Source organism: Anabrus simplex, chromosome 3, assembly GCF_040414725.1.
Source record: "Anabrus simplex isolate iqAnaSimp1 chromosome 3, ASM4041472v1, whole genome shotgun sequence".
Classification (NCBI taxonomy): Eukaryota; Metazoa; Arthropoda; class Insecta; order Orthoptera; family Tettigoniidae; genus Anabrus; species Anabrus simplex.
Window position 1 is genome coordinate 321,416,376 of NC_090267.1, and position 15,498 is coordinate 321,431,873.

The 15,498-nt window shown below is 37.6% G+C and overlaps 1 protein-coding gene across 2 annotated transcripts in view; it reads left to right on the top strand.

The window, feature by feature from the left end:
* The window catches only part of beta4GalT7 (beta-1,4-galactosyltransferase 7), a 100,508-nt gene extending 95,906 nt beyond the window's left edge, over positions 1-4,602 (top strand). For both annotated transcript variants that reach the window (XM_067143143.2, XM_067143142.2), the window contains one exon: positions 3,989-4,602. In XM_067143143.2, the coding sequence (XP_066999244.2) occupies positions 3,989-4,283 (295 nt within the window). In that variant the 3' untranslated portion in view covers positions 4,284-4,602. The remainder of the gene's footprint in view (positions 1-3,988) is intronic.
* Positions 4,603-15,498: the final 10,896 nt, after the last annotated feature.

A 15,498-nucleotide genomic window follows, 5' to 3' on the forward strand; every position in this document is an offset into this window, starting at 1 on the left:
AAATCTCAGATCATGTCCTATGATTTGGGAATCCAATTCCGATGATAGGCCATACCTCACTCATACCTGAAAATGTGCTTTTGAAGATGAGTAAACTGGTAATTGAGGAAATAAAGACAATGGAAATATCTAATGTACAGTGTATACAGCAGTAATATAACATAATTCACTCAATGAAGTTAATGAATATGCTACTAGGGAACCTGTAGCTTGATAATACCATTACCGGGCGAGTTGGCCATGCGGTTAGGGGCGCACAGCTGTGAGCTTGCATCCGGGAGACAGTGGGTTCGAACCCCACTGTCGGCAGCCCTGAAGATGGTTTTCCGTGGTTTCCCATTTTCACACCAGGCAAATGCTGGGGCTGTACCTTAATTAAGGCCACGGCCGCTTCCTTCCCACTCCTAAGCCTTTCCTATCCCATTGTCGCCATAAGACCTAACTGTGTTGGTGCGATGTAAAGCAAGTTGTAAAAAATATATATAATACCGTTTACAAAATCATCACCATCTTCATTTCCCGTTTCCAGCTTCCCAGGTTGGGTTGTGAATCAAGAACCTCAGTCGCTGCCTCTCTCTCCACCACTCTTCTCCCTTTTTAAGTACATCTTCTGGTTTTCCTCCCCTCTTCTCTATACACTCCCACACTGAATCTGTCCACCTCTTTCGGGGTCTTTCTCGTGGTCTCTTTCCTGTTAACTTCTCAGAAAAAACTTTTTTTTGGCACTCTCTCTTCTATCTTTTCTATCTCTTGATTCCATACATCTACTTGTTTTTGCACTTCCATTTCATCCTCATCCCATATCACTATATCATCTGCAAACAACATGGCTTTTGTTGCCTGTCTTCCCTATCTTTGTTTAATGTTCTTATGAATTTCATCCATGACTATGATGAATAGTATGGGGGATAGTACACTTCCCTGTCAGAGACCAGTTTCAACTTTAAACCATTTTGTTTTTCCTATACTAGCCTTCACACTACTAACACAATTTTTGTACATAGCTTTTATCATTTGCACTTCCACTCTGTTAACTTGTTTTTTCTGTAATGTGTTCCATACCAACTGTCTGCGCACTCTGTCCTAAACTTTCTCAGCGTCAATAAATGTTGAAAATAATGAAAAATATTGAAAATAAAAGTAGACCGCTAGTCTTACAGTACAGTAATAGGAAAAATCTCCTTTTCAATTCTTGAAGATATTAAGAGCTCCAATAGACTTGTAGCTGGACTTGCAAGTTTGTTGTCAATTCTCCACCAGATGATGTAGTTTTTTAAAGGTCATGAATGATATCCTCAAAACACATAATTACTGAACATATACAGTTTGCAAGTAGGTAAACGTTTGCCCTGCATAATTCCAGTAAGCACAGAACTGATCGCTCTGCTAAAAAAGTGGGTGACTCACTCACTCACTCACTCACTCACTCATCCAGATAAGACAACAAATTAGGTTATAGGACTGTACTTCAGTCAAGTTACTATGATGAAGTTCGTAAGTATAGCTGTCATGCAAACAGCATGCTGGTGTGAAAGGGGATGAAGCTTGTTCACGGCAGCTGTTTATAAAGCATAAAGAGATACCACCGCCTCCTACTGTACATCCTCTTCAGAGTGAAGCCATACTCCAAACATAGTTATCTGAAATCCCAATATACTCCACTTCCTCAGAAGACAGGATGTTTACACCTTCCCATTACTTGTCACTCATTTCCAACACTAGGCCATTAACTATAGGGATACCCTTACTCAGCACTTCCCATCCTTGACCATCTCAAGTTATCAGACTACTGAACATCACTATCAATATAATACATACAGTTTTACAGCTGCCTCTGTGGATCAGTGGTAGAGTGTCGGCCTCCGGATCCCAAGATAGCGGGTTCAAACCCGGCAGAGGTAGTCGGATTTTTGAAGGGCGGAAAAAAGTCCATTCGACACTCCATGTCGTACGATGTCGGCACGTAAAAGATCTCTGGTGACACATTTGGTGTTTACCCGACAAAATTCATTAAATCTCAGCCATAGACGCCCAAGAGAGTTCCGGTTTACTCGGTCTGCCATCTAGTGGGCCTAGAGTAAAGCGGAACGTCGAAATTGACGAGCAGACAGCCAGATGGCGTCAAATTGAAATGTCTGCACACGGTAGCTGAGGCCATACGATTATTATTATTATTATTATTATTATTATTATTATTATTATTATTATTATACAGTTTTACAATATATAAATGCCACCTATAAATTTTGTATGATGGATATTATGAATTATTACAAATTATATGAGGATTGGTGCATGAATCGTGGCACCTTCTTTTTTTTTCTTTCAAAGTTGTGCAAGTGTATCACTAGATGGCACATGTCTCAAGCAAACCTGGCATCCATAGTGTGTGTCCACATCATTAGATCACTGTGATTTACAGTTAGTTCTCAGGGAGTGATGGTAAATCAGTTGCAAGTCAACCCTCTGTAGAAATTATGTGACATGACTGGAACAGCATTCTTATATCAAAATAGCTATTCCGTAAGGGAGAAATGCCAGAGACTGCCACAGAGTGTTGGTAGAAGCTGTCAAAATAATGCTCTTTCCTACTGAACTGTCACAAGATGGATAGCAGTGTTTCAGTGATGACACAAAGTGACTGGCAACGGGCAAGATGACCTGTGAGACTGTGGACTGATCTGTCACCTGAGGGAGACCGAAAGGTGATGAATGTTGCTTGAGTTTTAGAGAGAAATTGGGATCAAGAAACAAATCCACAAGATCTTGGAACGATTTTCACCTGCATAAAGTTGCATCAAAGTGAGTGACCCCCTAGCACACTACAGCAGGAAGGCAACCGCTTTCTGTCAAGAATCATCACTATGTATTAATTTTGGACCAAGGCATATGAATCAGAATTCAAACATCAGGCAACAGAGTGGCAAGATTCAGAATCACTGCAAAAGCAGAAGTTTCATCAATTCTCCTGTGAAGTTGTTGGTGATCGGTGTGTATGGAGTCAATGAGGTGGTCGTGAGTCACTTTGTTCCACTTGGCACAACAGTGACAGCAGCTTACAACAGGAACTTCCTTCTGAGGCAGATATGTCGTTCCATTGGGGAGGAACATCCTGATTTTCTGGACAATGCAATCATTCTACAACAATACAAAATCCCATACAGCATGATATGTACAGTGGCTACTGGAATGTTGGAGATGAAAAGTATTGAAGCGCCTACCCTATTCTCCAGACCTTTCTCAAATAGATGGTTTCGGACATGAGAGAATGTTATAAATGCTGTGCGACAGCAGATGACCCATTTCACACACGGTGAAGTAGATAATATTCAGTACCTCACATATTGTTGGCTGCATGTTGTAAACTACACTGTGGGGAACTACTTTGACCATGTGTAAGACATGAATATATCTAATTACTGTAATAAACATCAGTAGCACAATATTGTTTATGGGTTTTTATGGATGACCTTAGCCACGTACTTTGCATTGCCTGCATCCTACTATTTATATATTTCAAATTTTCCATCCATAAGTGCATTCTCAAAAAAGAAAAAAATAGTTGCCACGATTTATAACCAATTCTCATATACATAAGATTCATGTAATTTAAGATATTGAATAACATGTAATTACAATTATAATACTTCTGGATCTTCCCATGTGAGGTAAGATTTGCCAGTAACATTAGCAGCTGATGTCAGATGAGATTTTTCTTCAGTTTTTGAGGTTTTTCATTTTCAGCATTGGTGTTACCCCTAACACTATGTTACCAACCATTTACCCTTTCTGTATTGAGAATCTGAACCATTTTTAGTAGTTGCAACAGTACCCACTGTGTGCAGGGTTCAAAATAAATAAGTACAGTTTCATGGAATTTTTGGATTTTTATTGTATTTATAGAAATAATCCCATGAAAATGATTTCTCTTTTTAATATAAATGAACCATCCACATATATATTACCATTGGAAATCTTATGTTTGCAGACACATTCATGATAAAAATCGACGGAAACGTGATATGACAAAATGCTACAACCAGCGCGAAGTGACTCGGCGACGAGATCGTCAGACTGGCCTCAATAGTGTAGGATATCTAGTGGAAAGTGTACAAGAAGTTACCATTGACAGTGCACCTCTAACCATTATTAACATTCACTTAAAATGCAATAAACAATTGACTCCATGGTGCGAATGCACTGAGTCAGGTTCATCTAATAATGGTAGTATACCAGATATAAAATATAATCTCAAGAAGAAACAAGATATCATTAAGTTCTGACACTAATGAGATTTGTACAAGTAGGTTATTAATATTTATCAAACTCAGTTAAATATAGCATAATCAGAAATGACTATTCCAGTTTCTGCTGGAACATAATGGAAACTACGAGAATTTTTTTAAGGATATCTTGTTATATTGTGTTTGTATTATTAAGTACTTTTGTATGTTTTCCAGTACAGTTGTCTATGTATTACCTTAAATAGCATTGTTATAAATCATGGAATGAGAGAATATCACCCAATCAACACTTTATGCCATCTTTGTGGGTATATGTGTGTTGAGTTGTTATGTTATCAAAATAAAATATAAACATATCTAGTCATCTCTCCAAATTCATTGTATTACCCTCTGAGTTGAAGTTTTTATTTCATTGGTTCAAATGCTGAAATATAAGTGAAAATTAACAGTTAAGTTTATGTAGCTTATAAGTTTGATTACTGGACTTCAAAAATTCTTGTCCATATCTTTCCCAAGGGGACTCCTAAGAGGCAGTCCTGCTGCAGAATCACATTATAATTACGTACTAAAAATGCAGAGATTTTCAGCAATTCCCTTGTAAATCAAACTTGTACAGCTCTAAATGGAGCAGCGGCAAGTGCCAAATTAAAAACTTTTCGGTCTGTGGATCAGTGGCAAAATGTTGGTCTCCTGACTCAAAAATCACGGGTTCAAACCCGGCAGATATAGTAAATTATTTCAAGGTTGCCAACACTCCATGTTTTACATTGTCAGTAGGTAAATGATCTGGTGATGCTTGTGGTGTTTCAACAAAGTGAATTAAAACTCAGCAGTAGGTTGCCCAATAAAGTTCCAGTTTCTCTGTCATCTTGTGGAGTAAAACAGACTTGCATAAATGACCTCAGATCAAAATGCTTACACACAGTAACTTATTATTTTGTATGGCATAGGCATTGCCGTCTGCTATCCTCATAACGCCTCATCTCTTCAGCCTGAACTCTGTACGTGCAGTGGTGTTTCAATCCTCCGCTACTCACCTCAGAGCGCTGCAAAGACGTACCTCGCTGTCTTCCCGTCAGCTGCAGGCAGTTTTAACTCTTAATACTTCCAACTTAAAGGTTTTTCATTTAGGTACTTCACATGTTCAAATCGTTCTGTTGTTTTGCAAGAAGTTTTTTCAAGAAAGATAGGAATTGCTAATTTACAAATAAGCTTGCTTAACTGCTCATTATGACTGCTGAGATGCACATTAGTAAAAGGGATTTTCTCAGTACGGGCAGAACAATGTCAGTCAAAGTTTCACACACTCTAGTAGACACAAACTTTGAAACTTCGCACATGAATTGGAAAATTTGGTCATTATCCACACTGATTCTTCAGTTGGATAACACAGCTTATCTGAAGTGTCTCTGATATAAATTAAATTTGTCAATGGGGAATTAATTTTACTCTTTCCAATCAGTCAATAGCACAGTTTATATTGAGTTTCGTTCTGCACTTGATGTACTAAAAACTTCCAATGTACGTCATTAATGCATGTTCCGTAGTAACAAATCCAAGACCTGAAATTTAGATCACGTTGAGTGGATGCAAATTACAGTAAAAATAATATAAATTAAATATAGTGTAAAGAAAATATTTTCAATAATTGAACTTACATGGAAGTTCATTACGACTGTTTAAAATATTCGTCACTGAACTTGGCATAGTACTCTGCAAAACCTCTTTCCTCTGCACATTCTTGCCTGAAGTGATCTTTGCTTCTATTTGTCCTTACTTCTCTCTATGTGGCATGATAATGAAAATAAGTCTGTTTTCAATATCCTGGTGATGCTGAATATTACTGCCCTACAATCCAACATATCATTGCTTCCTGAAATATGACTTAATTTACTGAAGAAATTCTCTATTGAATTGCTCTCGTTAGTACAAAATGAAATTCAGGGGACAGAAGGTACTTGATACACTTAACGGTCGAAGAAATAGCCAGTAGGATACCTTTGTATGTTTCTTTGCTCAGAAACCCAGTAGCCTTTCCTTCACTGCATGTCTTAACTTCCGCCAAGTACACTGGAAATTCATTTCAGATCAAAAATTAGATGTAGGGTTTTTCCGGCGTTTGCTCTATTAACCAGCGTTTCGTCTTGGGTCTGACACTAGACTCGTCAGAGTGGAATGTGTCAGACCCTACCCACTGACGCCCACTGACATCCCACTCTGACGAGTCTAGTGTCAGACCTAAGACAAAACGCTGGTTAATAGAACAAACACCGGAAAAACCCTACATCTAATTTTTTATCTGATTTTTTATATGCTCTATTGGTGGAAAAATATCTAGTTCCCTCCATGGGAACTTAGAATTTCCATTTGGAAATTCATTTTCCAACCAAGACAGCCTCTCGTCGCTTACATCATAAAAGTGCATTTTTCTCTTTATGGTGGCGTGCATTGGTGCTATTTATATCATGAACATTGAACCATTTCTTTATGAAGTTCAAAAAAGTAATATTTGCACTGCAATTCTTGAAACTTGTGCTTTGAACTGGGATAGAGTTTCCTTCAGATATCCCAGAGCAGTGATTACCTCTGTAGATACTACTTCTGCTATTTTTATACATTCATCTTCTCAAAGTTTGTAGGTGCAACATGTTTCCTTGTTAAGAAAGGAACAGTTTTAATTATTTCCTTTGATTGCAGTTCATACAAGTTTTCTATATGCCTTCCTGTTATTTATTCATCTCCATCAGTTATTGTCTTTTCTAGAAGTAAGTTTCTAACATTCTTCAATATGTGGCACTGGTCGAAAGCTAGAAATAAAGGTCTGCTTTGGTCTTTGGATGACATTTTTTTTGTGTGTTTCCTTGGGACAATCATCTCATCAGATTTGCATTCGTTTTGTGATTGTCAGTAACTAACCTCAATATTATAAAACCATAAGACTCCACCTGTTTAATTACTGACAGTATTAGGGCGAGAAGTTGGAGACCAGAATTTAATAGATATATACTTACCAGATATTGTAATAGGAGCTGAATCATGGCTGAGAAATGATATAATGGATGCAGAAATTTTCTCATGGAACTGGAGTGTGTATCGTTGAGATGAGATAGGAATGGTAGGAGGGTGAGTATTCATTCTGTGAAAGAAGAATGTGTAAGCTATGAAAAAGTTAAAGATGACAAATGTGAAATTCTAAGTGTAAGGCCCATTTCTAAAGATAATACGCAACTTTATATCTTTGGAGTGTACATATCGGGAAAGGGTATCACAGACGCTGATACAGAACTACTATTTGACAAAATAATCAGCTATGTGGGAAATGACATGGAAAGGAATGTGATTGTAGCAGGAGATCTCAATTTACCAAGTGGCAATAGGGAAGGTAATGTGAACAACAGGAAGCATGACCAACATTAATGGCAAATAAGTTAATGTGGGAAGGACAGCTGATTCAGAAAGTGATGGAACCAACTAGATGGAAGAATATACTGGACATGGTGCTGGTAAAACCAGATGAGCTCTATAGAGAAACTGAAGTAATAGATGGCATTAGTGATCACAAATGAGCTAAACTTGTTAAAATAGCCCCTGTGTACAGGCCAGTCAGTTTGACATGCATTGCATGTAAGCTTTGGGAAAGCATTCTTCGTGATTATATTAGACATGTTTGCAAAATTAATAACTGGTTCGATAGAAGGCAGTTCGGGTTTAGAAAAGGTTATTCCATTAAAGCTCAACTTTTAGGATAGAAGATATCGTGGATTCAGGAGGTCAAATGGACTGTATTGCGATTGACCTGTCCAAGGCATTTGATAGGGTGGATCATGGGAGACTACTGACAAACATGAGTGCCATTGGACTGACTGAATGGGTTGCTATATTTCTAGAAGGGGCCGATGACCTTCAATGTTAAGCCCCTTAAAACAACAAGCATCATCATCATATTTCTAGAAAATAGATCTCAGAGAATTAGAATAGGCGAAGCTTTACCTGACCCTGTAATAATTAAGAGGAAAATTCCTCAAGGCAATATTATTGGACGTTTATGTGTTCTTATATAGTATGAGTAAAGAAGTGGAATCAGAGATAAGGCTTTTTGCAGTTGATGTTATTCTGTATAGAGTAATAAATAAGCTACAAGTTTGTGAGAAACTGCAAAGTTACCTGGATAACGATGTGAGATGGACAGCAGGCAGTGGTATGGTGATAAACGGTGTTAAAAGTCAGGTTGTGAGTTTCACAAATAGAAAAGGTCCTCTCAGTTTTAATTACTGCATTGAATGGGTGGACGTTCTGTATGGACATCACTCTAAGTACCTATGTGTTAATATAAAGAAAGATCTTCATTGGGGCAATCACATAAATGGGTTTGTAAATAAAGGGTACAGATCTCTGCATATGGTTACGAGAGATTTTACGGGTTGTATTAAGGATGTAAAGGAGGGGGCATTCAAGTCTCTGGTAAGGCCCCAAATATAGTATGGTGTCAGTGTATGGGACCCTCACCAGGATTACTTGATTCAAGAACTGGAAAAAATCCAAAGAAAAACAGCTCGATTTGTTCTGGGTGATTTCCGAAAAAAGAGTAGCGTTACAAAAATGTTGCCTAGTTTGGGCTGGGAAGACTTGGGAGAAAGAAGACGAGCTGCTTGATTAAGCGGTATGTTCCAAGCTATCACTGGAGAGATGGCGTGGAATGACATTAGCAGACAAATAAGTTTAAATGGTGTCTTTAAAAGTAGGAAAGATCACAATATGAAGATAAAGTTGGAATTCAAGAAGACAAATTTGGGCAAATATTTGTTTATAGGAATGGGAGTGGGATTGGAATAACTTACCAAGGGAGATGTTTAATAAATTTCCAATTTCTTTGAAATCATTCAAGAAAAGGCTAGGAAAACAACAGATAGGGAATCTGCACCTGGGCGATTGCCCTAAATGCAGATCAGTAGTGACTGATTGATATTGGTATTGGTTTGTTTGAGAAGTAGTATGCCACAGGAATTCGGTAGTTGCTTGATAAGCCATTTATCAGAAAGCAGAATAAATGGTTCGCTAGTATTGTCCTATTTTCTTTCACATCTTGAAAATTAGGTACAATATTGGATATATTTTCATATCTAAGATCTTTTATATGTACTGAAGTGTCTTTACGACCAGAAAGTGTGTCTAGTTTCTTATTGTACTGTAGCTGCTGTTTGATAGACATCCCATCAATAATATATTAGAGAACACATTATTTCAACTTCATTCAGCCTTTCCCATTCTGCTTGAAACCTGGCATTCACTAGGTCTGTTTCACCTGTTTCAGATGATGTATCCCCTATACAGCAGCTCAGTGTGCTTCTTGATAGTAATTTAAACAAATTGCTTCTAGCAAAGTTGACCCTTTATTTGAAATAAATTCCCAAATTACACATTGTTTTAAAGAATTTTCTGGCCGTCTGGGTGATCTTTTATTAAAGTTTACAATTTGATCCAAAATTTACGAATATTTTATGTTGGAATGGTTACTTTCGTTAATTTCCACCAGGGTTTTTTTAAACATACATAGTGCTGGTTGTCATATTGGTGCAACTGCCTCCTTTGGTATTCTACCTCGATCTCTAATTGTTTAACTTTCTTATTTGCACGCCACCGTTTTATTCTTAATGACGACAAACATTTTGTAGCACTTACATTACTGTTAGCAATATTTTCCGCCTGAACTTCAACGGATTTGCTATTATAATCTGTGACATTGGTACATTGTGCATAGTGTGGGTTTTCATCACCTCTTCCTGTTTTCTCAGTAGCAGTAACATCATTATTGCCTTGAACTACATACTCATTGTTCAACTTTCTCTTCTTTCTGCGGTTCATATTATGTTTCACAATTTGTCTCCTTTCTGCGGTTATTTCAGGTGTTTTTATGTGCAGGATGATCTTCAAACACAGTGGGGGATACATTATCTTTCAGTTTCTTTATTTTCAACCCAGGGCGAAAATCAGATTCATGAATATGTTGTCCACGTATGAAAGTCGTTCTTGCCTCAAAATGGGTACAAATATGTCTCTAGAAATAGCACCGAGCCATTTCTATCTGAGCTCTGAATTGCATGAAAATTCATGAAATGAAATCCCCTTTACTTTCCCGCTCTTATAGTATGGCACACAACAGTACTCTATTGTAGTTAACCACCACCTGTGCCAACCTTAAATATTATGACTTTTCCCGGACACATACATAGGCCTACAAAAGCACAGAATAATTAAAAATAATCAAAAATTTAAACACAGTTAATACAATTGAATCCATACAACAGAAATAAATACCTTACCTTATCTAAAGCACGATTCTTATTCAGTTGTAGCTGATCAATAAGAAACTCATTAAAATTCACAAACACTTCTTTAATCACCTAAACACGTGTATTAACAGGGAAATTCTAGCCTACAGGAACTAAGAAATCTGTCAAGAGGGACATCATTCTAGCGCTCCTATGAGCAAAACGTGAACTACGAGCTGTTCATTGTTTAGCATGGAAGTGGAAGTGAGTGACAAGGCGTTATAAGCATAGCATCTAATCAATATAAGAAAATATTTCCACCTAATCGATTTTCTTATATTGATTAGATTACATTATCGATACGGCAATGAAGTGGATACTTTGTAATAAGTAGGGCTCGGATGTTTAAGACCTAAAAATAGCCCAAATAAGCAAGCAAATATGACCTCAAAAGTGACGAAATATGACGTAAAAATTACAAAATATGACCCGAAAAGGATTAATTTAAATAAAATATGGCCATTTAAAAATAAGTTATAAATCGAAACGGCAATTCCTTTGATACATATTTGTTAACTAAATTCTTTATTATTACTTTCATATTAATTTTCTGAATATACATGTTTAGCAGTTATTCACAGTCTATTGTCCTCGATTCACTTATCAAACATTTGTGAATACATACCTATCAAGTACTAAGTTCGCTAAGATTATCATATCACACAACATTTTAAAAGTCAAAACATGTTTGTACCCTTCATTGGTGGTTTGAAATACGAAGAAAACTAGAAATCAATCATTTTTTTAAAAACATTTTGGAACATTTAAGCCCAGATTACATTAATATTTCTCAAATGCGTTAAAGTGTAAATTGAGCACCACGGAACGAATTAAGCAGATGTCTTTCGATACATTATGGTAGGTTGGCTCGGCATATAGTGCAAACTCGCATAACGTTTTTATTCGTCTCGGCGGGTGGTATTGAAGTGTATGATAAGATTCATCTTCAAAGCATCAGGCGCAAAACACCTCCAATTATCACTTAACACATTCTTGTAAAAAGAGAAGCCCCTTTCTACGTCACAAGACGTTATTGGTGCATATTTAAGTAATATTAAATCACTGTTGTTGAGTATAAACTCATCTTGAAATGCACTGGTATCTTCTCCTCTAAGAACATAATTTATCTTGCACACACAGAGCGGAAACCGTCACTTCGATTATTTTTTTATTTTTATTTTTTTTTGCTAGGGGTTTTGCGTCGCACCGACACAGATAGGTCTTATGGCGACGATGGGATAGGAAAGGCCTAGGAGTTGGAAGGAAGTGGCCGTGGCCTTAACTAAGGTACAGCCCCAGCATTTGCCTGGTGTGAAAATGGGAAACCACGGAAAACCATCTTCAGGGCTGCCGATAGTGGGATTCGAACCTACTATCTCCCGGATGCAAGCTCACAGCTGCGCGCCTCCACGTGCACGGCCAACTCGCCCGGTCACTTTGATTAAGCACATTTTACAGTTTCCATTTTACTCTGACACCAACTATTCCACGTGATTGTTGTGGTGAAAGTTCAACACTTCTCACAATTTCAATACTTGCATGAATTTCTAAGCTAGCAGCTTCTAAACGAGTAATTGCACTAGATATAATTCCAAAGTTCGACTTAATATAATGCCAAACTTTCTGACAAACTGTAGGAAAACAATTCCTGCGCAATCTTGATAGAAGAGGCAGAGTATTCCAATTGTATTAACTACAGATGTGATACGGAAAAGCAGTTTTGTAAATACTAGTTCTCATTCGGAAAGTTGATGATGATTTTGCACAGCTACAGCTGTCGTCCAACCGCCGAAATATGACCAAAATATGACGTTTCTATGAAAATAGCTCAAAATATGACCTTATGACAAAAAATAGCCAAAATATGCATTTATATGACAAATAAAAATCACGTAATTGTGACTATAATCACGTGATTTGCATCAAAATCAAATCAGACAAAAAAATAGAGACAAAGAAAAAATATGACTTTTCCTAAACATCCGAGCTCTAGTAATAAGCATAGCAGACAGCGATGGCATAGGGATGCAAATTAAATTACATATTTTATTTACAAACGAATGTAGATTTAAAAATAAGAAGTCAGATTAAGTCCCTGATCAGTAACAATTACAAACTGTCACAGGTCAGTGTCCAGCATTTTTAACTATGGCTCTGCTTCATCCCTGACCTCATGGATACCCAACATTGTTCCATTAAACTTTGGAAGCAAGTAGTCCATGGTAATATGGAGAATAGTCTGAGGCATGTTACCACAATCATAGTAAGGGTTCTCAGATACCTTCCACCACTTATCTACAGTATGTTTCCAATACGCTTGAATGTATCCAAGGTGAAACCAAAATTGTCGGGATTAAAAATGTGCTATTTGGTGTGCCATGCTTTATTTAAATTTGTTCTCCAGTTGATCTTTTGCCCAGTAAACAGGAGGGTTTTCTTGACTTTACCTTGATATTCTGCTGTATTTGATGGAGAGAATTCTCACAGCATTGGAGCCATTGTTTTTTTAGTGTCATCTATCTTCGGATCCAAGGATATGGCATGTTTGATAAAACTGGTAACCATTGCAGGGGTGTGGACTTAATGGTTCCTGATAATATAATCCTCATCTCATTCAGCTACATAGTAGCCAAGTCCGTACAGTGTTGATGATGATGCCTATTGTTATTATTATTGTTTTTATTATTATAAGGGGGTAAAAAAAGCAGAAATTAAATATTTTAAAGAGTAATTATTTAGAATATTTCATTTCCATCGTAAGGACTGCTATAAGAAGAAAATCTACTAACTCTGTTAAATGTATTCAGATTATTCTTAAATCATCAAGTAATTTTCTAATTCCTCATCTACCGAGCTCAATAGCTGCAGTCGCTTAAGTGCGGCCAGTATCCAGTATTCTGGACATAGTGGGTACGAACCCCACAATTGGCAGCCCTGATAATTGTTTTCCGTGGTTTCCCATTTTCACACCAGTCAAATACTGGAATTGTGCCTTAATTAAGGCCACGGGTGCTTCCTTCCCATGCCTAGCCCTTTCCTGTACCATCGTCGCCATAACCACCTATCTGTGTCAGTGCGACGTAAAGCAACTTGTAAAAAAAGAAAAAATCCTCACCTGAGTCACAAGTAATCAACTGACTGTATCTGTGTCACCAAGCTTCCTTCTCATAAGTAAATAATTATCTTTGTAACACAGTAATCATCACCATAACACCAAGGTTGATAAATAGGTCACACTTACTATAGACAGTGAATCCAAAAAACAACAGCTCATTAGAGAAGCTCCTCTCTTTGAACTGGACATAATAATTGTCTAAATGTCCGGCTCCACAGCTAAATGGTTAGTGTGCTGGCCTTTGGTCACAGGGGTCCCGGGTTCGATTCCCAGCAGGGTCGGGAATTTTAACCTTAAATTGGTTAATTTCGCTGGCACGGGGGCTGGGTGTATGTGTCGTCTTCAACATCATTTCATCATCATCACGATGTGCAGGTCACCTACAGGAGTCAAATCAAAAGACCTGCATCTGGCGAGCCAAACTTGTCCTCGGACACTCCCGGCACTAAAAGCCATACGCCATTTCATTTCATTGTCTAAATGTCTTGGAGGAAGCGTAGCTCAAGTGTATTTTGCATTGGCCAACAAGATTTACTTATAGACCTGTAGTGTGCATTTGTTTGGAGTTAACTCCAGATTTATTACCCACCACAAAATTAGGCATATTCCATAAAATATTTTCCATGTTAGGATTGGGAATCCAACATTTGGAAATTCAATTTAATCCATAGCTGTTCTGATGTGCTTTTTCCTAGATTTCACCATCCTTATTCTTAGAAAATATTCTCGTATAGCAGTAAGTTACGGGGTACCTTCCAGTTTTAGGCAGAAGTACCTTACGTACAGTTATACACACTTCTACCGACACTACAACAATACTGGTTATCAGAGTTCACACACAAATATATCAGCTCAACAATGATGCTGTCTGTGATCCTTAAAATTAATCTTTGGAAGTGTAATTTCTTTTTTTTTGCTACGGGCTTTACGTCGCACCGACACAGATAGGTCTTATGGCGACGATGGGATAGGAAAGGCCTAGGAGTTGGAAGGAAGCGGCCGTGGCCTTAATTGAGGTACAGCCCCAGCATTTGCCTGGTGTGAAAATGGGAAACCACGGAAAACCATCTTCAGGGCTGCCGATAGTGGGATTCGAACCTACTGTTTCCCGGATGCAAGCTCACAGCCGCGCGCCTCTACGCGCACGGCCAACTCGCCCGGTTGTAATTTTATTTCCTTCTGTTGAAAGCTCTGTCTTATACTTAGGTCCCATACCTAAAATAATGAACTGAAACTGAAAAAAAAAATATATATATATATATATATATCAGAAAGTGATTCTTGCAGATTAAACTGTGTACTTGAAGGTCATGTATTGGCAGTTCATTTGTCTTTCATATTATATTCTTAGAATGCTTAACTAAGTACAACAATCTTTCAGCCACACTGAACATATCCCACATTTTTAGATAGGCTGTTGCCTACTTCATTATAGAATTGGGTAGAGGCTCTTTTAAGAATACTTATGTTTGTAATGTGTTTGAAGAAAGCTGCCTCCAACAGTGCAAAATCCTTGAGTGACATAGTGAATAATATGGTGATTTCCCTTATCTGCAAATCATGTGACCTTGTTACGTTGGGGAGTTTTGTGCATTCTAGTGAAGCAGATAGCCAAGCCATAGATGCAACCATATCAGGCTGTTATCTGTCAAGAGACCAGACGGATGATGTTATTCTCTATAGAGTGATAAATAAGTTACAAGATTGTGAGCAACTGCAGCGTGACCTCGAAAATGTTGTGAGATGGACAGCAGGCAATGGTATAATGATAAACGGGGTTAAAAGTCAGGTTGTGAGTTTCACAAATAGG